The sequence below is a fragment of the Sphaerodactylus townsendi genome, linkage group LG03 (assembly GCF_021028975.2).
Source record: "Sphaerodactylus townsendi isolate TG3544 linkage group LG03, MPM_Stown_v2.3, whole genome shotgun sequence".
NCBI classification, from domain to species: domain Eukaryota; kingdom Metazoa; phylum Chordata; class Lepidosauria; order Squamata; family Sphaerodactylidae; genus Sphaerodactylus; species Sphaerodactylus townsendi.
In genome coordinates, this window is record NC_059427.1 from 11,275,254 (window position 1) to 11,299,630 (window position 24,377).

The 24,377-nt window shown below is 48.8% G+C and overlaps 1 protein-coding gene across 1 annotated transcript; it reads right to left on the bottom strand.

The window, feature by feature from the left end:
• Positions 1 to 1,616: 1,616 nt before the first annotated feature.
• LOC125428759 (E3 ubiquitin-protein ligase TRIM7-like) lies at positions 1,617 to 22,928 on the bottom strand. Its single transcript, XM_048489377.1, has 7 exons — positions 22,499 to 22,928; positions 18,517 to 18,612; positions 12,528 to 12,758; positions 8,372 to 8,394; positions 5,587 to 5,705; positions 4,715 to 4,747; positions 1,617 to 2,692 (listed from the first exon to the last, which is right to left on the bottom strand). Exons 1-7 carry the CDS (start codon positions 22,922 to 22,924, stop codon positions 2,172 to 2,174), a joined length of 1,449 nt encoding a protein of 482 aa, XP_048345334.1. The 5' UTR covers positions 22,925 to 22,928; the 3' UTR covers positions 1,617 to 2,171.
• Between the last annotated feature and the right edge of the window lie 1,449 nt (positions 22,929 to 24,377).

The window sequence follows — 24,377 nt, forward strand, 5'->3', positions numbered from 1 at the left end:
TGCCTAACTTGTGTTGCAGGGTTGTGTGGCAAGGACTCAATATGAGCACCTTATTTGTGGGAAATTAAAGGAGAGCAAGACAGCCGTGTGGATGAAAAAAACCTCTTAAAATTCTCTGAAGAGAGACTCAAACACATGAAGAGAAACTTTCAATGCAAATGTAACCCAGAGGGCCCGGCTATGCAAATCCCCCTCTTGATTTTTCTGTCCAACTGGAGAATTGGGGATGGTTCAAGACAATAAATATCAGCACACTTCTAGCAGTCGGGAAGTTACAATATGCGCCGCCCCCCCCTCCCCAAATTCAAGAAAGCCCAGTTTTCAAGGTAACACAACTTTATTACAAGCAGAACATCTTTTCAGCTACTGGTGTCTGAAACACAACTGTGTTGATTGAAGCAAACTTGACAGGGAAAGGGTCTTCAGAGCCCTTCAGAAAGGTGATGCGGAACACAGGAAATCCTCACAGGTGGTGCCCCATAAACCAAAGAAAAGAGGAAGTCCAGAATATTAACTTAAACTTGCAAGACCTCATTTTCCTCTGTGGGATCTTTTTACTTGTTCCTCTTGTGCCTGAGAGGAATGGGAGCTGGCAGAGGCTGAGGGGGAGTCTATTCAGAGCTCTCATTGACAACCAGCCTGTTATTCTTCATAAAATGAAATGTGTTGCTATTATTTTTAGATTAGATACAAAGAAAAAAGGGAAATACTGGAGAATTGGGGGAATGTCTGTATTCCACTCTAGTCAGTTTTGGTGGCTGGGAGCCTGGAGAGGCCTTGACAGGACTAGAGAGAGGAGCTTCTGAGAAACGTTTCTTTTTGATGCTCCTGGTCTGAAGAGAAGGTCTTAAGAAGAGAGTTTGAGATGGCCTTTTTCATCAACCTCAAAGTGGGACAGGAGGGTCTCTCCAGAGAAGGAGACTCCAGAGTGCTCATACATGAGGGCTCCTTGGTCAGCGTCAAAAAAGGCCACTCAGCCCCCATCATAGTTCAGACAGACTCGGCTCCTCTCAGGCTCCCCACTCAGGGAAAGGCGAATATCAGAACCTTCTTTGTCAGAGCAGTAATCTCCCTTTCCCCACTTATCCACAGACCAGACGATCCCTTCCTTAGGACTGAAGGGAAACAGCCTCTTCCTCCTCACAGACTTTCTGGCCACCCCCACATTCCATCCTCCCTCACTTCCCACGTGGACATCCCAGAAATGGCGGCCTCCTGTGAATCCCTCGCAGCCCAACACAGCACAATAACAGACTTTTTCAATCCACAATTGGCAACCCTGGGGATGAAACTCAAGAGCTCTTTGGCTAACTTGCCTTGCAGGGCTGTGGTGAGGACTCAATATGAGCACCCAGTTTTTTGGAAATTAAAAAAAGAGTAAGACAGCCATGTGGATGAAAAAAACCTTATAATTCTCTGAGGAGAGACTCAAAAACTTGAAGAGAAGCTTTTAATGCAACCATAACCCAGCAGGATCCTGGTCATTCAAATCCCCCTCTTGATTTTTCTGTCCAACTGGAGAATTGGGGATGGTTCAAGACAATAAAAATCAGCGTACTTCTGACTGTCCGGAGGTGACAATATACGCCCCCCCCAAAAAAATCAAGAAAGCCCAGTTTTCAAGGTAACACAACTTTATTATAAGCAGAACATATTTTCAGCTACTGGTGTCTGAAACACAACTGTGATGAATGTAGCAACCTTGACAAGGAAAGGATCTTCTGAGCCCTTGAGGAAGATGATGCTGAAAAGAGCAAATTCTAACAGGTGGTGCCCCATAAACCATAAATCCTAACAGGTGGTGCCCCATAAACCAAAGAAAAGAGAAAGTCCAAAATATTAAACTTGCAAGGCCTCATTTTCCTCTGAGGGATCTTTTCAGTTGTTCCTCTTGTGCCTGAGAGGAATGGAGGCTGAGGGGGTGTCTATTGAGAGCTCTCCTTGACAACTAGCCTCTTATTCCTTATAAAATGAAATATGTTACTCTTATTTTCAGATAAGATACAAAGGAAAAAAGGGGAATATTAGGGAATGCGGGGGGGACATATCCCAATTTTATTCCAGTCAGTTTTGGTGGCTGGGAGCCTGGAGAGGCCTTGACAGGACTAAAGGAGGGGAGCTTCTGAGAAACAATATTTTCTGATTGATGCCCCTGGTGTGAAGAGAAGATCTCATGAAAAGAGTTTGAGGTGGCCCTTTTTATAAACATAAAAGAAGGGCAGGAGGATCTCTCCAGAGAAGGAGGCTCCAGAGAACTCATAGATGAGGGCTCCTCGGTCAGCATCGAAAAAAGACACTCGACCCCCATCATAGTTCAGACAGACTCGGATCCTCTTCGGATCCTCAAACAGGGAAGGGGGAAAATCATTGCCTTTCATGGAAACTGTGTATTCTCCCCCTCGCCACTTCTCCACAGACCAGATCCCTTCCTTAGGACTAAAGATAACCACTCCCTTCCTCTTCACAGACTTTCTGGCCACCCCCACAGCCCATCCTTCCTCACTTCCCACATGGACATCCCAGAAATGGCGGCCTCCTGTGAATTCCTCCAGGCCCAACACAGCACAACAATGGTCAAATCTCTCAGGATTGTTGGGCAGATCTTGAGCTTCTTCTCCTTGTGTCACACTTTTCTGATCTGCAGACAGGATGAGGCTGGGATGGGCCGTGTTTGGATCCAGAGTCACATTTGCTGTTGGGGGGAAATGAGGAGAAAAGAAGAGAAAGATTTTCAGCTGGGAGATTTCTCCCTCTGGCCTCTTCTGCTTCTTTCTCCTGCCCATCATGGCTGCCGCCGCCCGTCCCCCCCCCTTTTGACCCTTTCCTGCCTTCTCCTTACCTATTTAAAGGCAGATAAACCTTTGGGTGCGCTTCAAGTGAAGGCAGATAAAAGGAACAATAAAAAACCCCTCAGGAAGGCAACCCATTTCCTACCATCTCCTATCCCAATTAGTTAACCTTCAGAGACAAGAGAACCATGGATATTTTTGGAAAGAAATCACACTTGAAAGAGCATTTATACAAACACCCAAATCTCATGAAAAGGAGCAGAGGCAAAGAATGGGTTGAATGGTTTCTGGCTCTTGCTCCTGATCTGAGATACATCTCAAAACTGAATTTGCCTCTTACTGACACTGAATAAAACACAGAGAATGGAAGGGGGTTCCCGTGGCTTTCAGCCTGCCAGGGAGATGCGTTTCTCAAGTGGCACTGGGGACAATTCTGGATTTCATTGAAAGAGCAAAGACTGGATTGAACACAACTTCTCAAAGAACGTGCTGCAAACTAATATTATGTCAGCAACGAAGTGAAAGTAAAGGCCTTCCTGCACCCTTCAGAGGACACCTGTGAGATCAGACCATCCCACCACAGTCTGAAGAACTTGCCTTTCACCCTTCTGTATTTGTAACAATTGTAACATCCAGCCAGGTATGCTTGAAAGCTTACACAATATTGTGTGCCAATTTAAATAATAATGAAGATATTACATGAATTTTGTCTTGTTTTGGGGATATTCCTGTACCACAAGAATGACATGACTGCTCATTCCAACCTTCAATTATTTGTTCTCAGAAATCCTCTCATTCAAGGTATCTCCCAGAAAACCTTGAATCAAAAACACTGTTAATAATTTCTGTGCTTCACAGTAAAGGTAACTTGGGGGAAGGAAGACAGAACAGGATTTCAATTCCCTTGACAATCTCTGTGTCTTCTGGAGAGACCCAGCGGCTTCGGTAGTGGTTTCCTCACAGGGGTGGGCTTCTGTGGTTTCCTTGTTTGTGGTGTACCTACTGATAAAGTGCAGTACAAATGGGATGTCTGCATGGGAGGATTCCCCACAATTCCCCTCTTTCAGTCCCCCAGAAGTGCCCACCCCGCTCCACTGGGCCACCAGGGCTTGGCAATTAGCAAAAATCGGTAGTAGTATATCACTATATGGATACCTTCCCCTGCATATTGTCAAAACAGAAAGATCTAGAGATTTATGAAGGCACTTTAGACAACCAGGTCCACATACAGGGAGCAAAACAGAGCTAAGCCAGCATTCGATCTGCATGCATGATTGTGGCAAATGGAAACTTTCCAGTCTTTCATTATGTCTCCTGCCACTGCAAATTATCAAACACAAATTATGTTTGAGCAACTGGAAAACAGCACTACGGGATGCCAGATGTCTTCTTTTATATACTCCTATTCAGTGGTGGGATTCACATAATTTAACAACTGGTTGTTTACAAGCACCATTTTAACAACCGGTTCTGCCGAAGTGGTGTGCACCTGCTGAATCCCACCACTGCTTCTACTCCATAAACAATTTTTCCCTTAAACCCCTATATCCAACACAGGAGGGAAACCTAGAAAGCAAGTAGGAAAATCCACTTAGAGAAATAGGATTCCCAACCTGGTCTGTGCTATTTATGGGGAGGATTCTGAAAGGCCCTCAAGGGATGAGGCCCACCAACCGTTCTCCCAAAATGGTGGCAGGGAGGTGGAAGGAGGCAGTTCATCCCCTCAGAATTAACCTCCTCTTTCACCCTAACAGACCTCCTCAGAACAAGAAGGGACTGCCTGTGGCAGGAATGGAAAGATGAGGAGGAACAAAACCAGAGCATCCATGTTCTCTCTGGAGAAAACACCAACTAGATGAGCACACGTTACAAGGTGAAGGTTTTTATTCAAGAAACAATTGATTGGTATATTAAGAAAGACATACCTTTCTGTGGGTGAAGTTCAGAATTCCTAGCATCTGTGGAAGCAAAGGGACCGAAAGTGAACAGCACACCCTTGTGCCTATCACAAATCTTGTGGTGAAAACATCAACTAACCATATTGTCTGTTTTTTTTTCTTGGGGAGGGAAGGATATAACTCTGCTTAAGACAGAGACCACTCTGTGAACTCAGCGTGGACACAGTCAAGCAAAGATACCCACTCAGTCAAAGGGGACAGTTTGCATAGGTCCAATGTGGTCACAAACACACTGCAATGAGAATGGGGTAGAAGTTCCTCAAAGGGATTGGGTGGGTGTCTCCATTATGTGCGTATGCCTTGAAGGGCAGTTTCCTCCCCCTCCCTTTCATTTTGGGTGGTCCTTCTGCCACTACCTCCCAGTTGGACAGTGTACACACACAATCGACTACAGAGCAACAACACAGAAGAAAATCCGGAAAACCATGTCATGAAATTAAATCTGTGGGAGAATTCTGACCACAAAACTTTCCACGGTGAACTAAAATAGCCTTGTGAATTGGTACGTAGAATTCTCACATTCCCGGATCTGCTAATAATGAAAGTCAGGGGTCCCAACTTGATGCCCACCCACCAAGTATTTTACAAAGTGGCATCGGACCTTCACTGTGTGGCTGAAGGTATGCCACAGCAGCAATTTTGTGGTTAGCTCAACCTCCAGTGGTAACTATTTTGTGGCACCCCTTTTGTGGCTGTGCCCACCATGCCGTGTTAGAATTCCAAAGGTGGCCATGGGCTCAAAAAGTTAAGATCCTGAAATAAGCCACCTGAAACACACTAAGACACACCTGGCCCAATCTCATGTCCAGTCTGAAATCCCTGCAGCATTTCCTCATTACCTTTTACTTGCTTCATGAAGCGCTCCCAAAAGCAATTTAGATTTGAGAGGTCCCAGAGCTGCCACTTCAGCGCAGATAGTAAAGGCAAGGGATTCTTGAATTGCTCCATTTTTTCAAACCTGGAGAAAATCACGTCAAGGGTCTGAGAGAACGGTGATTGGCCCCAGGTTACCCAGCAGGCTTCATGTGGAGAAGCAGAGAACTGAACCCTTTTCTCTAGATTAGAACCCGCTGCTCTTAACCACTACACCACACTGGCAGGCTACGAGGCTATTCAGAGAGCAACGTCCACTTCTCTGTAGCTCCTGAGACACTAAAGCCACTCGGCAGTTACTGAAAAATAAAACGGAACGGTTCAGACTCAGAACACCACCACAGAGATAACAGGAGAAAGGGCTCCTGTTATCCTTTGCTGAGGGGGTGGGTGGGTATTTCTTCACTGTTGCTGCTCCACATGGAGTATTCAGTGCGTGTGAAGCAGCAAAAATATGGAAGTAACTCCCCTCATGGGGGATATTTGGGCATGAAAAATGGATGAGGGAGAGGAGCCCTTCCTTCCCTCCAGTGGAATTTCATGGCCAAATGGGCTCTGCTTTCTCTTTTAACAGCCACTCATCACAGTTGCTGTTGTGGCTGTGAGGAACCAGATCAAACCCAAACAAGCAAAAATCCAGTTCGGCCTGGGAAAATGGAGCCTGGGGCAAACCCTGAGTTTTCCACCACCCCCGTGGACGGCTCTGGAGCTGCCCCCTCCGGCTCCCTTGGGTCAGGGGTGGGGGGCTCAGCAGGGCTGCTCGGCTACACGTGCCACCCCCCCTCTCCAGGCCAGCTTGCTTGGCTGCCTTTCCCCTTGCTCTCTTTTTGCCCCTTGTCCTCCTCATCCCTCCGACCTTCCTCCACCCTCCTCTCTCTCTCTCTCATCCTCCTCTTACCTCCGACTTGCTGGGGCTTTTACTGGTTGCACGCGTCCAGCGCACTTCTAGGTCTGCTTCGCTGTCAGCCCCCTTCCTTGGGGCTTGGAGCCCTTGCGGCCTCCCTCCAGCCGGGCGTCAGGGTTTCCCTTCAGCTTTGCCGGTGGGCGGCCTCCCCCACGATGGCAGTAAGTGCCTGGTTTTGGAGTCTGGGGAGCAGACTGCCTCCAACCCTTGGAAACCAGGTCAGCCGGCCCCGCAACAGCACCGGGGAGCAGCCGTTCCTCAGGTGCAGAGAGGTTTGGCTGTTTGGGGGGCGATTTTGTGCCCTCCATGTGACTAAATGGCCTGCGCCCAGGGACATGTGACCGCACATATCCCTGTGGGGGAGGAGAAGGAGGAGAAGAAGGAGGAGGAGGAGGAGGAGGAGGAGGAGGAGGAGGAGGAGAAGAGGAGGAGGAGGAGTTTGGATTTCTATCCCCCCTTTCTCTCCTGCAGGAGACTCAAAGGAGTTTACAATCTCCTTGCGCTTCCCCCCTCACAACAAACACCCTGTGAGGTGGGTGGGGCTGAGAGAGCTCCGAGAAGCTGTGACTAGCCCAAGGTCACCCTGCTGGCATGTGTGGGAGTGTACAGGCTAATCTGAATTCCCCAGATAAGCCTCCACAGCTCAGGCGGCAGAGCAGGGAATCAAACCCGGTTCCTCCAGATCAGAGTGCACCTGCTCTTGGCCACTGCTCTTAGCCACTGCGCCACTGCTGCTCTGCCACTGTGCACTGTGCACTGCTGCCCACAGAGTGCACAGTAATCAGAAACACCATTGATTACTGCCATTCCCGCTTCCCCACAGTGCTGAATGTGGGGCAAATTATCAGTGTAGAAAAAGCCACACAAATAATTCTGAGCAGAGGAAGCACATTTAAGGGTCACGTGGTGGTAGGAAAATGGGTGGAAACAAGCCACACCCACCAACTCCACCTTCCTCAGGCAGAGTCTCACACTACCCTCCTTAACACCAGGAGCATATTGGATTGGGTTCAGAAATCATGACCGTGTTTCCCTCTAAAGTGCCCCTGTAGCCAGCCCCAATACCAACCAAGGCATTATTCAGGCCAAATAAAGTTTCCAGACTGTCATTTCACTGAGGAGACTCCAACACTGCATTTCCTGGAGTATTTTTTAATGTGGTTTTGGAAGCAGCTACCACCACGGGACTAGGATCTTCATTGCCTGAGGGAAGGTAAGCTGCAGCAGCCCTTTTGTTGGCTGACTCCGCCTCATACAGGATCCACCTTGTGTCAGCCATTTTGTGCCTGTGCCAACTACAACATGACAGAATATCAAAGGTGCCAGCTGCCTCAAAGAGGCCGGGGACCCCTCTTCCAGAGATGCACAGCTAGATGTCAAACTAGACACACACATCCCATACTGTTTCACTTCACAATTTCCTGTTGTCGAGACTCTGCACATAAGCCGATTGCTACTGACAGACAAATGGAGACCCACAATCTTAGTTACACCTGGTTTGCTCATCAGCTGCAATAGTACTTTGGCCACATTATGAGAAGAAAAGATTCACCGGAAAAGACAATAAACCCAGGATAAGCAGAAGGGGGGAGGAAAAAAGGAAGACCCAACATGAGATGGATGGACTCTACAAAGGAAGCCTCGGCCCTCAGCTGGCAAGACCTGAGCAAGCCTCTTAATGATTGGACGTCTTGCAGGAAACTGATTCATCAGTTGGCCATGAGATGGAAGCAACTTGACGGCACTTAGCACACACACAACACACACAATCCTGAAGGACCACGTTCTTCACAGGCTACCCACACCCCTCCCAGTGTTATGAAAGTCAATGAGAAAGATCCACTCACCTCTGCAAGATGCTTCTGGCACCCTAAAGAAAGATGGCAGAGACAGAAAGAAGAGAGACCTCAGTGCTTGCTCAAAGGCCGCACCAGGAAATTCATCAGACCCTGCAGGATTCTGCACTCTGGCCCTTTTCTGACATTCAGCCAGCAGAAACCATTCAAAAACAGGAGTCTGTCTCCATTAAGTGGGTGGAAATCTCCATGAGCTTAATATCAACAAAGCGGGGTCATTTCAGAGTAGAGCCGGGTGATCTGCTCTGAGGACTAAACAGTGGTGTACCTAGGCAAACTGGCACCCTGGGCAAAACCTGAGTTTGATGCCCCCCACATGGGCGGAGCAGCCTGGTCACAGAACTCACCCTTCACGGATGGCCCCAGCAGCCCAAGTTCATCGGAGGCGCAACTTCTGTCCTCCTGCTCTGCCTCTGGTGGCTTGGTGGCCACCGTACAGAGTGGGTGGGGCTTAGAAATCAGGCACCCCATGTGATGAAAAATTTCTGTGCCTTGGGCAACTGCCCAATTTGCCCAATGGGTGGTACGCCACTGGGACTCAACAGTGGTTACTTTCTCACAGGGATTTCTCCTCATGCAAAAGGAGAGGAGGGTAGGTCGCTCTTGTGGCCACTTGTGTAAGCTGAGGCATTCCTTGCAACCTTTCTTGCTTCAATCCTGTCTCTGTTATTTTCATTCTTGCCAATGGAGGGCAAAATAATAGCTAGATTCAAGGAGCATTGTCACATCATGCCAGTCCTCAGCTTTCACTTTTTGTAACTTTTTAGTCCTTATTTTTGCAGAGTTACCACTGGAAAGGTACAGCCTGCACTTTATTTCTTTGAAACTAAAACTAGGAATTAGTGCAATAGATCCCTATAATGAGCCCGCGCATAATTTACAAAAGATTATCTTTTTCTTAGACAATCCTAGCAGTGATGTAAATGATGCAGTTGCCAAATTTCTAGACTTGTACATAAGCCAGAGCTCCAGGAGCAAAATTTGAACAATAACTTCCTTTTTTCTCCTCTTTTTAATGTATAAAAATTCATTCCATATTTCTTATGCCAGTTTTTCTTTCCTTATTCAGCTGAATGAACCCTATGTACACAACACTGTGTTATTATTATGCCAATAAAGTAAGGTGACTAGATTTTAACATTGGTAAAGTGGGACGCCATTGACCGGGTGTGGGGTTGTGAAAGAGAGGCACAGGGCAGGAAACAGGGGAGTGCCCAGAAGGCAGTGCACACATGGCCATGAGGCTACTGCACTGGAAAGCTGTCTTGGGGAAAGGAGGGAGTGAGCCTGGGGCAAAATATAAGTGTCCCGCCCCCGGCAACCGCCCTCCTCCACCATGACAAAAAAAGTTTTTTTGCACCAGGTCAACTCAAAGTATGGCCATCACATTTATAGAACGTACCCAAACTCACAGAAATCTGGGTAAAAGAAACCAGATGCAGATGATTTTAAACAGATCATCATGAATTCCATATAGTTTTACATGGAATGAGAAATGAAATCACCATGAATGCAGGTATGCTTGTACCACAGGAAGCACCAAAACAATCAGCATCCCAGCGCTCTATGGTGCTGCAGTGGCACAAAATTCTTGAAAACCTTGGATCCCTCATGATTTTACCTTCGATGTCAAAATCGCGGTTATCCAAACAGTCATTGCCCACGTAAGCCATAAACACAACAATCCTGATTCACGCTTCATGGTGCATTGAGTGGTTACCAAAACCTACTTGAAAACATGGATCCCTCATGATTCTTCCACTTGGTCACCCCAAAGGAATCCCCGCAGAACATCACGAAGCTCATACCCTAGACACATGTCTAGTCTTAATAATCCTGCATGCAAGCCTCCCTTGCTTTCATGGTGGGATTCAAAGTCAGGTCTAACATTTGGACTCTCAGGATTTTGCTGGGTAACCCAAATTCACCTTCACATCACACATTATGTTCATATGCACAGACCCCCACAAATATGGATCCTATGCTTTGAATTTGCCACTACAGGTACAAATGGGTTCCCAAATTACAGATCCTCACTGTTTTCTACAGATTATAGCAAATCTCCCTCCCCAGGCACCAGGATGAAAGTTTTGTAATAGAACCCAGGCACTAGCCAAACTCTGCCTCCGCCCCATGGCACTGGGGTGCCAGCAGAAATGACGCAGCCAAACTCACCCTCCCATCCCATGGCTGGGCAGAGAAAAGTTTTGCCAGCAAGAAACAGACATGAAACCAAACTGTACTCTCATCTATACCACACCAGGGCAGAAAGTTTTGGCAAGAGCTTTGGGCATGGAGCAGAGCTGTGCCCTCTCCATCCCCATGCCACTGGGGCAGAAAGTTTTGTCCGTGACCAGGCACTGGCCAAACTCTACCCTCCCATCTCAGCAGCAGGCAGAAAGGGGTTTTGCCAAGCCCGGGAAACCAGGCATGGGCAAACTGTGCCTCATCCCAATACCACCAGAGCCAGAGCGTTTAACAAAACTCAGTCACCTGGCAGAAAGGGCCAGGGAGGGAGGCTGGAGCCCCGCTGAGCCATGACTGAGCCGAGCCGGACCCATCTTGCGTCCGCCCTGCAAGCCAGCAGGGGCGAGCCCAGCGTGACGGCCTGGCGTGCAGCGGTAGCCAGCCTCTGCCCGCCTGGCTGGAGTGCGGGCGGAAGGCGGTTTGGCCCGGCCAGGCCGGGACCCATCGCCCGTCCGCCCTGCAGTGCCCAAGGCGAGCATCCAGCGGCCCGGCCACCGGCGTACCTTGTGGCCCGGCCTCCTGCCCGCCTGCGCTGGTTGCGGGCGGTGCCCCGCCGGCCCGGCCAGGCCGAGCCGCCCGGACCCATCTGCGTCCGCCCTGCAAGTGGCAGGGGCAGGCGCATCCACCCACCGGCCGGCCTGGCCCTGCAGCGACAGCCTCACCGCTTCGCCTGCGCTGGAGTGCCGAGGCGGGGTGCTTTTCCGGCGGCGGCCAGGCCGAGCCGCCCGGACCCATCTTACCGCCAGCCCTGCAAGCAGCAGGGCGGGCATTATCCACCAGCGGCGGCCTGGCCCGTGCAGCCCAGCCTCCCTACCCTGCCGCTGCGCTGGATTTGCGAGCGGCGGCTCCCGGCGGCCCGAGCCAGGTGGCCGAGCTGCTGGACCCATCGCCGCCCGCCCTGCAAGCAGCCAGAAACATCTACCAGCGGCCCGGCCTGGCCGTGCAGCGTGCAACCCACACCCGCCTGCGGCTGGTTTGGGGTGCTTCCGGCGGCCGGCCAGGCCGAGGCCGCCCGGACCCATGCTTCGTCCACCCTGCAAGCAGCAGGGCGGGCGCATCCCTCCTGCCCGCCTCGCTGGTTGCGAGGTGGGCGCTCTTCCGGCGGCTACTTCCTTGGATACTTTTTAAAACAGCCTCTCAACACTAACTCCCATGGAGGGGGAGGGGGATTAATCATTAACAGACATGCTGGGTCAGTTGAAGGTGAAGTTAATCATTAACCGGCAGTTTGCCGAACTAAGGGAGAGTCATCAAAGGAGTTGAAGTTAATCTTTACCAACCCCGAACTGAAGAAAATGTATCAACAAATGGTTGCTGCAGCCTCCAAAAATCGGGACTTTTCTAAAACCCCTCGGGAGGAGGGACTAATTGTTAAAAAGCGTGAACGTCCCGCCGAAAACGGGATGGATGGTCACACTACAATAAAGGTTCCTTGACTTGACACACAAACAGACTTCTTCTTCTTCTGAGATGGAAGCTTAGTGGCCTCAGTCTATCAGGGAGTTTCAAATGGTCCCTCTATTTCAGTGGTTCTGAACCTGGGGGTCGGGACCCCTTTGGGGGTCGAATAACCCTTTCACAGGGGTCGCCTAAGACTCTCTGCATCAGTGTTCTCCATCTGTAAAATGGATAAATGTTAGGGTTGGGGGTCACCACAACATAAGGAACTGTATTAAAGGGTCACGGCATTAGGAAGGTTGAGAACCACTGCTCTATTTTTTCCACTCTGCGTCTGGGTGGAAATTAAATACGGCAGATGGGAAAGTTGGGGGGGGGGGGGACCTGCCAGCAATACAAATAGGGCTCATTTGCTTTTGTGCCAAGTGAAGGATGAAGAGGGAGGGTCTGGAGGCAGCTTTTCCCCAAAGGGGAGCCAGAGTGGTTTTTGCCCCCCTCTTACCTGCAGGAGTTCACTGGCCGGCTGCTGACACTTCTCCTCCATCTCCTGCGTGAGGCTGTCCAGAGAGGAGAGCACCTCAGAGAGCTCAGTCAGGTGCTGGTTCCTTTTTCTTGCCATCACCTCCTCCACCTCTTCCATCTGGGCCAGCAGACGATTCTCTTGTCCCTCCAGAAAAGTGTGCAGTTCCCTGAACTTGGCAACTGTCTCTTGTTTCTGTTCTGTGGTTTGCTTCTGATATGGAAAGAGAAGGAAATTGGATCAACATAACGAACACAGATGGCGTTTGCAGTGACAGATCAGACTTAGGAGATTCTATTAGAAGTGCATGTTGGCTTTTCATTAAGATCACATCAACATTTGTCAGGGACAGAGAACAATTTCTATGGACTTTGCCATAGTACACATGGAGCTCACTAAAACTCTTGGGCTGATTACGCACAGGCAACACGGTTTCAAGGACCCTGTTTTAGCTGCCTGTGCTGCCATTTGCATGGTGGGGGCAGAGACCAGCCAAGATCGCTGGAATCGCGGAGGCAGGAGGCAGCTGTTCCCGTGTGAACTGAGCAGCCGAGAATCCCCACCACCACCTTCCTGCACAGCATCGCATCCACCTATTAGAGTATTCACTCTGCCGGCAGCTGCCTAAAGAACCCACCATAATGGTGGACTGAAGGGGGTGCAGATTGAATTATTCCTGCTTGCCGCACTTCGCATAGGCAAGCAGGAAGCGTTTGAAATCCAAGCTAAAGGGGGGAAAAGTTGCTATTTTAACAATTTTCATTTGACCTGGGTTCTGGCCAATAAAATAAGTTAGAAGCATTTGGGAGGCGAGTTCTGTGGGAGCTCCCCCAACACACTTTTTAAAAGGTGTTTTTTCCGTTTTATTTGGAACGTGCAGAATCACCCTTGGAGAGATTCTTTCAGCCACAGAGGACTCCATCGGCAGCAGAAGAACCAGAGAGCAGAAGGGGTTTCTTGAGTCCATTTGTTTTCCCATGTGCTGAAAACAAATTCCCAACAGACAAGGCACAATGTTTGAGTAGAAATGCCACTGGGGAGAAAAGAGCTAAGAGGGGAAGAGGAGAAGAGGAGGAGGTGGGACTTGCTATTAGCTCTGTTGCTCACTCTCTGGAAGCAGCAGAAAGGAGTAGCAGGGGAGAGGAGCGCAGAGGAGCAGAGCAGAGGAGAGGAGTAGTGGGACAGACAGCACTAGGTGAGCTCTGGTTTTTCCTTTTGGAGGGCTTTTCTCAAAGCCAAATCTTTTAATTTTTAACAGTGTGTTTTTAACAGGGCTTTTTTCTTGTTTTCTTTGTTCTGGCCGTGTGCTTGGTCCAGGCTTCTGAGAGGTGGGGCTTGCTACTAGCTCTGATCCCTGGGGGGGAAGCCGACAGGAGCTGAGGTGACTTCGGTTCGGAATACAGTATCTATGGGGATGCAGACAGAGAGGGAGGTTTTTCTAAATCAGCCACAGCGTGGAACATAGCAATGTGGATGTGATAAGTGACAGTGTCTACAAAGGGCTAGAGGGCAAAGCACATAAATCCCAATTGAGGGACAGAGACAGGGTATGTCTCTATGCTAATAGTAGAAGACTTTGACCCAATTTGGGTGAGCTGGAGTACAGGTTTTGAAGGAGGACATTGATAGACATGGTGGAATGAGGAGAACCAATGGGATGCTGTTATCCCAGGTTACAGGCACTACAGGAAGGATAGTACAGGACGTATCGGGGGTGGTGTTGCCCTCTACGTCAAAGAGAGCATAGTGTCACATAAAATAAACAGTGTAGGGGGAGCTGATTCTCCTACAGAAGCATTGTGAATATCAATGCCAGGTGTAAAGTATAATCTAATATTAGGAATATGCAGGATGTGAAAGCAATGGCCTTCTGCTGCTGCTGCTCCAGAGCACTTGGTCTGCTAAGGAATTTGCAATCTCAGATCAAGGAGGATCAAGATTGGTAGCCATAGATTGAGTTCTCCATCAATCTCCTTTTAAAGCTATCCAGGTTAGTGGCCATCACCACCTCCCATGGCAGCATATTCCAAACACCAATCACGCACTGCGTGAAGAAATATTTCCTTTTATTAGTGCTAATTCTTCCCCCCAGCATTTTCAGTGTATGCCCCCTTTGTGGCAGAGACGTTCCTCCCATTGGGCAAAGTGGGCAGTTGCCCAGGGCGCCACCTTGTGATGGGCAACAAAAATGCAGGGTCGGGTTGGGTTTTTTTTGTATTTTCAGTGTTTTTTCCGTTTTTGGCCTGCAGGGGTGCAGTTTTTAGGCTAGCAGCACCGAAATTTCTGGGATCTTTCGGGAGACTCTCCTGATGATATCACCCAGGTTTGGTGAGGTTTGGTTTAGGGAGTCCAAAGTTATGGACTCCCAAAAGGAGTGCCCCATCCCGCATTGTTTCCAATGGGAGCTAATAGGAGATGGGGGCTACATCTTTGAGGGTCCATAACTTTGGACCCCCTGAACCAAACTTCACCAAACCTGCGTGGTATCATCAGAAGGGTCTCACAAAGATACTCTGACATTTTGGTGTTGATATCTTAATAATCACACCCCTGACAGCAGGCACCCCCTAAATTTCCCCAGATTTTCCATTTAAATCCACCCCTTTCCTGCCAGTGCTTGTTTTTTATTCTCTCAATGCCTAATAAAGGTTGTTGTTGTTGTTGTTAAATCCACCCCCTTCGGCATGGATTTAAAGGAAGAATCTGAGGTACCCAGTTTAAACATTGAAAGTGATGCTATTTCAGGGTGGGGAGACTCCACCCCGAAATATCATCACTTTCAATGTTGTTTAAACTGGGGACTCCAGATTCTCCCTTTAAGGTGGATTTAAAAACAGAATCTGGGCTCCCTAGTTTAAACACCATTGAAAATGATGCTGTTTGGGGGTGGATTCCAGCATCACTTGTTTAAATTAGGGAGCCCAGATTCTCCTTTTAAATCCACCTTAAAGGGAGAATCTGGGGTCCCCAGTTTAAATAACATTTATTTATTTATTTATATATTTGTTTGTTTGTTTGTTTATGGTTTAGATTTTTATACTGCCCTATCCCCAAGGGGCTCTGGGCGGTGTACAACATGAATCAACATTGAAAGTGATGCTGTTTCTCCCAATTGGGGGGACTGGATACAACACCATAAAATGTTTTCATAGCAGTAATAAAGCATTTTGAAAGCATTTTGAAAATGTTTTCAAAAAAATTATTTCTGCTGTGTGGCATGGCCCATTGCTGTGTTCAGATTTGTGAGTTGGGGCATGTTCTATAATGTGATGGTGACTTTGAAATGACCTGGTGGGAAAAATCATTCTTTGGTCACGGTGGGGGAAGGTGGCCGCCCATGGGGGGAATCAAAATCAGCTTTTGCCCAGGGCTCCAATTTGCCTAGGTACGCCACTGCTTTGTGCGTATTGTGAGGGGAGCTGCTAAGAGTATTATGAGAAAGAGAGAAAAATTCCTCTGTTAACATTTTCTATCCATGCATAATTTTATAGACTTCACTCATATCCCCCCTCAGACGTCTCCTCTCCAAACTAAAGAGTTCCAAACACTGCAGCCTCTCCTCATAAGGAAGGTGCTCCAGTCCCTCAATCATCCTTGTTGCCCTTCTTTGCACTTTTTCTATCTCTTTGATATATCCTTTTTGAGATGTGGGGACACAGAAGCGGTAGGCCTCTTAGATGACGAAGGAACAAAAGGTGTGCTAAAGGATGACAGGGAGATTGCAGAGAAGCTGAATGAATTCTTTGCATCTGTCTTCACCCAAGAGGAGGTGAGGAAAATTCCTGCACCTGAACCAAGCTTCCTAGGAGGCGAATCCAAGGAACTAGTGAAGATAGTGTTAGACAAGGAAGAAGTTCTGGCAGCCATTGATAAACTAAAAGCTACCAAATTCCCTGGCCCAGATTGCATTCACCCAAGGCATGTGGATAAGGGGAACCACTGGACATTGTCTACTTGGATTTCCAAAAGGCTTTTGACAAAGTTCCTCACCAGAGACTATTGAGAAAACTCAGCAATCAAGGAATAAGAGGGGAAGTCCTCCTATGGATTAAAAACTGGTTGAGAAACAGGAAGCAAAGGGTGGGTTTAAATGGGAAGTTCTCACAATGGAGAGATGTAGGAAGTGGTGTCCCCTAAGGATCCATTTTGGGACCAGTGCTCTTTAACCTATTCATAAATAACCTGGAAGTAGGGGTGAGAAGCATGGTGGCCAAGTTGTCCCTCAAGGATCCGTTTTGGTACCAGTGCTCTTTAACCTGTTCATAAATGACCGAGAAGTAGGGGTGGGTAACGTGGTAGCCAAGTTTGCGGATGATACCAAATTGTGTAGGGTGGTGAGAATTGCAAAAATTTCTCTCTGTCAACATTTTCTACCCCATGCATAATTTTATAGAGTTCAATTATATCTCCCCTCAGACATCTCCTCTCTAAACTAAAGAGTCCCAAATGCTGCAGCCTCTCCTCATAAGGAAGGTGCTCCAATCCCTCAATCATCCTCGTTGCCCTTCTCTGCACTTTTTCTATCTCTTTGATAACCTTTTTGAGATGTGGCGACCAGAACTGAACAAAAGGTGTGCTAAAGGTTGACAGGGAGATTGCAGAGAAGCTGAATGAATTCTTTGCATCTGTCTTCACCCAAGAGGAGGTGAGGAAAATTTCTGCACCTGAACCATGCTTCTTGGGAGGCGAATCTAGAAAAAAATAGTGGTAGACTAGGAAGAAGTTCTGGCAGCCACAGATAAACTAAATGCTACCAAATCCCCTGGCCCAGATTGCATTCACCCAAGAGTTCTTAAGGAGCTCAAGCATAAAATTGCTGATCTTCTCACTTTAATGTGCAACTTATCCCTGAAATCAGCCTCCATTCTTGAAGACTGGAAGATGGCCAATGTCACACCAATCTTTAAGAAAGGATCTAGGGGGGACCCAGGAAATTAAGGCCAATCAGTTTGACATCTGTTCCTGGTAAATGTGTAGAATCTATCATTAAAGATAAAATAATAAAACATGTAGAAAAGCAAGACCTGCTGAGGAAGAGTCAGCATAGCTTTTGCAGAGGCAAATCCTGCCTTATTAGAGAAGCAAGTTAGCTGTAAGGGAGGCAAAAAAGGATAATGAGGATCACATGTGAGCTCCCAAAGGCACCTGGTGGGCCACTGCGAGTAGCAGAGTGCAGGACTAGATGGACTCTGGTCTGATCCAGCAGGCTCTTTCTTATGTTCTTATGCCCCATCCCCTCAACTTATCTCCCTGGCTACATTTGGGGCAAGAAAAAACTGCAAGGGAAAAGATTCATACACTACTGAGCATCCCAAGGACTTTCCCCCTTAGAATCAGCAGTGGCTGAACGTCCCTTGGCCCAGTCCAGGGCCTTAGAGCAGGAGGATCTCTCAGCATTCCTACCCACCATTTCTTTGGGCGTGGGGAACCCTCATCGCTTTTCAGGGACTTGCAGGGTTGGTGCTGCTGCCCAGAATTTACCCCACAGCGCAGAGAACCATGAAAAATCAACTGAGTCTGACCCAAACAAAATCACCTCAGAAGAAAAACAGTGGGAGGGGTGGTCTTGTTCTGGATAAATAACCAGGGCAGCCCACCCACTAGGCCCATGGTGGCGAACCTTTGGCACTCCAGATGTTATGGACTTCAATTCTCATCAGCCCCTTCCAGCATGGCCAATTGGTCATGCTGGCAGGGGCTGATGGGAATTGTAGTCCATAACATCTGGAGTGCCAAAGGTTCGCCACCACTGCACTAGGCAGCCCTAGAGAACCATCTGGGCCATTCTGCAGCATCCCCAGCCCCACTTTCTGGATACAGCTCTGCTCAGAATGGCAATCTCAGGTCTCCCTTTGGTTGGCTGGTCTGCTTCCCAACTGGGGGGAGGGGCTGCCACTTTTTTCCTATTTGCACACCTTCCCCCAATGCTAGTTCTAGAAGCTGTTCCCTTCCCCACCACAATGAAACTTACCATCATGTCTTGGCTTTCCTTCACTATGTCCACTTTACACGTCACAATTTCTTCTCTCTTCTTCTTCAGAATCTTCAGACAATTGCAGAATTCATTCTATGGGAGGAGAGACTTGAAACTGAGATTGCTTCCCTTTTTTAGACGTTTATTGTAAAACCTGCATGAAGCAAGGGCCAAACTACATGTAACTGCCCCACATCTGCAGTGGGATCTTCAACAACATTTCCCAAATGATGAATACCAGATGCAAAGAAGATTTATATCCCCCACCCCCTTTCTCTCCTGTAGGAGACTCAAAGGGGTTTACAATCTCCTTGCCCTTCCCCCCTCACAACAAACACCCTGTGAGGTAGGTGGGGCTGAGAGAGCTCTGAGAAGCTGTGACTAGCCCAAGGTCACCCAGCTGGTGGGTGTGGGAGTGGACAGGCTTATCTGAATTCCCCAGATAAGCCTCCACGGCTCAGACGGCAGAACGGGGAATCAAACCTGGTTCCTCCAGATTGGAATGCATCTGCTCTTAACCACTACGCCACTGCTGCTCAAAGAATGCCCTGGCACAGAGACTGACCCTATGCCATTCTCCTCCCATACTCCTACCCCCACCCCGGAAAGTGTTTTGCATGAACCAAAATTATTTGTAGTCATTATAAATATTCTCAGGAAGTGACATTTTTAAAAAAACGGCAGGCAGGAGAGTAAATGGCACTGGACTGAGGATGATGGAAGAAATGCATACCCTCCGTTCCTCACTTTCCCAAACTTTCTTTGGGTATGCTCTTCCAACCAAAGCAGGGGAAACTCATTGTGGATGCAACCACATCTGTGGGGTGGGAAAGGCTTCCCTGGTGCAATGGAAAGTCGTTGGCATGCAGAAAATCCCAGGTTTACTATATTGTTGAAAGCTCCACAGCCAGAATCAACCAGGTGTTGCTGTATTGTCGAAGGCTTTCACAGCTGGATTCAACTGGTTATGGTGGGTTTTCCGGGTTGTGTGGCCGTGGTCTGGTAGATCTTGTTCCTAACGTTTTGTCTGCATCTATTGCTGGCATCTTCAGAGGTGTATCACAGAGAGAAGTCTATTACTAGGAATCAGACAGGTGTGCATTTTTTTAGCTCAGCCATGCAATTGGCTGGCCAGAAGTCAACACGGCTAGATTGGAAGTGAGTCATCTCCCCACTTTATCATACTACCCCACTTTAGCCTCAGCAGGGGGCAGGAAGAAATACCTCAGGGAGTCACCAAGCCAGCAAGGAGGTAACAAAGAGGTGTTTCCATTCTCCAATTCAGGTCCAGAGCCTGAGGCAGAACCTGAAGGGAGTTTCCTCACAAAGAGACCAAGGAGAAGGGAAGGATCCAAGGCTCTTCCCCTGCGGATTTCCCACTTGTACTTTTGGGAGGCCTCATCAGGAGGAAGGGTCTTGTGATTTCTGTGCTCCCCGGATCCGACACAGACCAGACAGACGAGGGCTTCATCATCCTTGCAAAACAGCTTTAGTGGTTCCTGGTGCTTCTGGCAAACTCTCCTTTTTCTAGCAACCACTGGCGTTCCTGCCTAGGGACATGGGGTACCCCTTGTCCCCGGGGCGCATCGATTGAGGTCACGTGGGGGGCGCCAAAACATCCTCCTACACAGGGAGGGATTGAGCAAGCCCTAGAAAGCAGGCACTGAAGCAGGGGACTGCTCCCAGTGCCTGTCGTAGCCCCGCCCACTCTGTACGGTGGCCTGGAGTGTCCAGGGGGCGGGGGAGAAGTCCCACTGGGCTCCCAGAACCGGGACTGGGAAGCTCATACTCCCCTCCCTCTGACCCAGCATGCCTTATTAGCAACTTAGAATTAAGTTGTGTACAGCATGACTCAGAAGCCTAGCTTCGACGGCCCCGAGCGCCTGCAGGCACAGGGAAAGAGCCAACTGAGCAGGGAGCCCAGAAGCAACAACAGAACTGAAGATGGCCTGGCTGGCGTTTGTTTGGGTCAAAGCGCTTCAGATGGGGAATTTGACTTGGCTGAAGAAGATTTACATGCTTAAAAGTTAATTCCCACTTGCACTGGCTTGGAGCTGTTTCTCCAGGCCCCAGCAGCCACCACCTCCCACAGGGTTGGTGTGAGGACACAATTAGGAAAGTGGTGGGGGAGGGAGCCATGTATGTATGTGTTTTGCTGGGGGGTAGGAAGGTGATTTGTGAGAAGATGATGCTGATGTTTGTTTGAGTAGAGCCTTCTAGATGGGGTGAAGCTAGGTGAGAGAGATTTACATAGCTTAAAAGTTAATTCCCACTTGCACTGGCTTGGAGCTCTTTCTGAGGCTAACAACCTACCTCATAGGGTTGGTGTGAGGACACAATTAGGAAAGAGAGTTGGTGGGGAGAAAGCCATGTATGTTTTGCTGGTGGTGGGAGGTGTTTTGTGAGCTGGTGCAAAAAATCATTGTTTGGTCGTTGTTGGGGAGGGTGGTCGTCCATACCTGGGGTGGGGGGGCACCAAACTCAGATTTTGTCCCCAGGCTCCAGTTTGCCTAGATTCGCCCCTGCTAGCAACCACAACTGCCTGAGGCCCAAAACAAGGAAACAGGATGCTTTTCATTCCCCCCCCCCCAAAAAAATGGTCTCTCTCCTTGTGATGACTGGTCGTAATTTGTGCCTTGTTTGGTGGAAAACACACAAAAACATTAAAAAATAAAAGCTGGGTGTAACAGAGTATAATCTTGAGAGTTGTGGATTTCAATCTGGTGTTGGGGGGCTTGTCCCAGAGAGGAAGTGGGGGGGTTTGAAGAAAGGCTAAGAGGGAGAGAGAAGCCATCTAGGTCCCTGTGCAGAGAACAAGGAAGCCTGAGAAGGAACCTCCAGAGATCTGCAGCCATCCCAAGAGTCCAAAAAGCAGCCACACCAAGGAGGGCCAGTCAAGACCTCTTTAAATTAGGTTCTCCCTCAGTCTGAGTCCATCATCCAAGTGTCCTGCTCTGACTCCCCCCCCTCCTCCTTGGAGTAAACTGCACTTGTATACTACGTTCTACTTGGAAATGGTGGCTGGGGATTGGTGGTTCTGCAAATTATTGGTTCTTCCTTTTGTGCCTCCTGGCCATCCTCCATGTGAGGAAGAGGAAACCAGTGGGCTGGAGGCATCCCTGCTGTCTTTCTTTTGAGAGTCAGCGTGGTGTAGTGGTTAGCATCAGGTGGACTCTAATCTGGAGAGCCAGTGTTGTTTCTCCACTCCTCCACATGAGCAGTGGACACTATCTGGTGAACCTGCTGGGTGACCTTGGGCTAGTCACAGAACTCTCTCCGCCCCACCTACCTCACCAGGTGTCTGTTGTGGGGAGAGGAAGGGAAAGGAGTTTGTGAGCCTCCTTGAGACTTCTTATAGGAGAGAAATCCAAACACAGATCACATAATGTCTTTCCTCAGCTAGAGTTGGTGGAAGAAACTGGGCTTAAACAAGTTTCATTCAGCCACAGATTCCTTTGGAAGTCAATGAACGAATCACAACTCCTGTTTCCAGTTAAAGCACATTCTCCCTATACCTGCCTTGAGCTGCATTTCGCAATGTGCCAGAGTAGCCCCCAAACGCCACCCCGCCCCTTTCTTGCAATGTGAGTTCCTGTGGGTCATTATGAGAAAACTCCAAAAGTGGGTCCAAATGTGTAAGGAGGTGAAGCTGGAACTGCAGGAATATGGATGGACCTCAATGGATTGTTTGTGAAGCCACCTTTCAGATTTAATTCCTCCCTTGGGGTGGAGGGAGGTACCAGCAGGCCCTTCCCTCCATAAGGAGGTTAAACCCTTTCCTCATGCACCTTTTAAAAAATCCATTTATCACCAGATGCTGCTTTGGGAGCCAATTTGTGAGTGTGGGGGGGGGGGAGTCTAATATAATATTGTAAATTTTAAATTATCTTAATAGTCACAAATCAGCTTTGCTCCAAAGTGAAATTTTCAGCCACGCACAAGAATACAAAAAAGTCCCCCCCCCCGAATTCTTGCTCACCCTCTTTTCTTGGGAGGCCTCCTCCAGAGGGATCACCCGATGATCTCTGTGCTCCCGGGATCTGCTGCAGACCAGGCAGAGGAGGCCCTCGTCCTCTTGGCAGAAAAGCTCCAGGGGCTCCTGGTGCAGCTCGCAGACCCCCCTCTTTCGCTTCTTGACGCTCCCCTCTAAAGGGCTGAGTTTCTGGATTATTTTCACCAAGTTTGCCAGCTGATAATTGGGCCGGAGGGTTCCCTCCTTCGCCGGTCCTCTGCATTGGGGGCAGGAAGCCTCTGCCCCCTCCAAGGCCCCCCAGCTGTGGGTCAGGCAGGCCCGGCAGAAAGTGTGGCCGCACTCGGGGATCATGACGGGATCCCTGAAGAAGGCCAGGCAGACGGAGCAAGAGGCTTCCTCGCACAGCTCCTTCTGGGCACCCTCCGCCGCCATGGCTTCCCTTAGCAAGAGAGGAGCTATTTTTGGGTTCCAAAGGCCAGAGGCATTTCCTTTCCTGGAAAGGACTTGCTGCTGCTACTTCTGCTGGCCAACCCAGAAATAGGCAGCTGTGAGAGGGGAGGAACCTGCAGGAAGAAGAAGAAGAGTTTGGATTTATATCCCCCCTTTCTCTCCTGCAGGAGACTCAAAGGGGCTGACAATCTCCTTGCCCTTCCCCCCTCACAACAAACACCCTGTGAGGTAGGTGGGGCTGAGAGAGCTCCGAGAAGCTGTGACTAGCCCAAGGTCACCCAGCTGGCATGTGTGGGAGTGCACAGGCTAATCTGAATTCCCCAGATAAGCCTCCACAGCTCAAGCGGCAGAGCTGGGAATCAAACCCGGTTCCTCCAGATTAGATACACGAGCTCTTAACCTCCTACAGCCACTGCTGCTCCTTCAAAGGAAGAGAGTTGCTTTGAGTGACATTTTACCCAGTTTACCCAGATCCATTTGGACGCAACTCAGGAGGTAGGAAGATGTTTCCCTTCGCATTTCAAGGAATCCAGGAAAAGTTGAAAGGAAGCGCAGGGATGCAGCAGTGGAGCAGATTTATCGAGGGGAGGGACCCCCAGCATCTGCCCCTTCCCCAAACAACAGCCAGATTCAGAGCTCCCCCATCCTTCCTCTTGGGGGCGCAGTGGCAGAAACTCTCCAGTTTCCCCTGTGAAGCACTCTCTCTCTCACACACGCACGCGTACGTGTTGGGGTAGTCCAACAGGATTGGGTGCAATTCCACCTCTCTGCCTCTCTCTCCGTGGCACTAACCCACGACACCAACACACGCGTGTTCCCTGGAATCTGGAGGCAGATCCCAAATCCTCAAGGGAGGTGCTGCATGAAATGCACCGTTCCGAAAGCTGCCCCGTGTCCAAGAAAGGGCCACGCAGAGAGTAAAGCAGCTCAGCAAAAGAAAGGGTTGAGAAGATTCCCTCGCTCCTTGAGCTGCTCGTTTTCCACTGGGGGAGAGAGAGTGAGTGGGTGGTGGTAAACTTATTTATTTATTTAATATACCGCCCCATCCCCAGAGGGCTCTGGGCGGTGAACAATACAAAAACTGCATGCAAAAAATCATTAAAACATAATTATCATAAATGTCATTTAAAAACAGCGAATACTTCTTAACCTAGGCATCCCACAAAAGTCAGTGCTTAACCATAAATTAAATCTCTCCCAGGAAAAGAAGAGAGAGGGAAGATGATAAAACCCGATGATATTAGGGGCTCACATGGAATATATAGCCAGTTTAACCCCCACCCGTCACCTCCAATTCATAGCACTGTTATTGTGAGGTTAAAATGGAGGACTGGACAGTGATGCCTGTTACTTTCAGCCTACGTTCGGCAGAAAGGCTGGGTATATATATATTCAAACAATATCACAATTTCTGTTCCATTAGGTAACTTTAGAA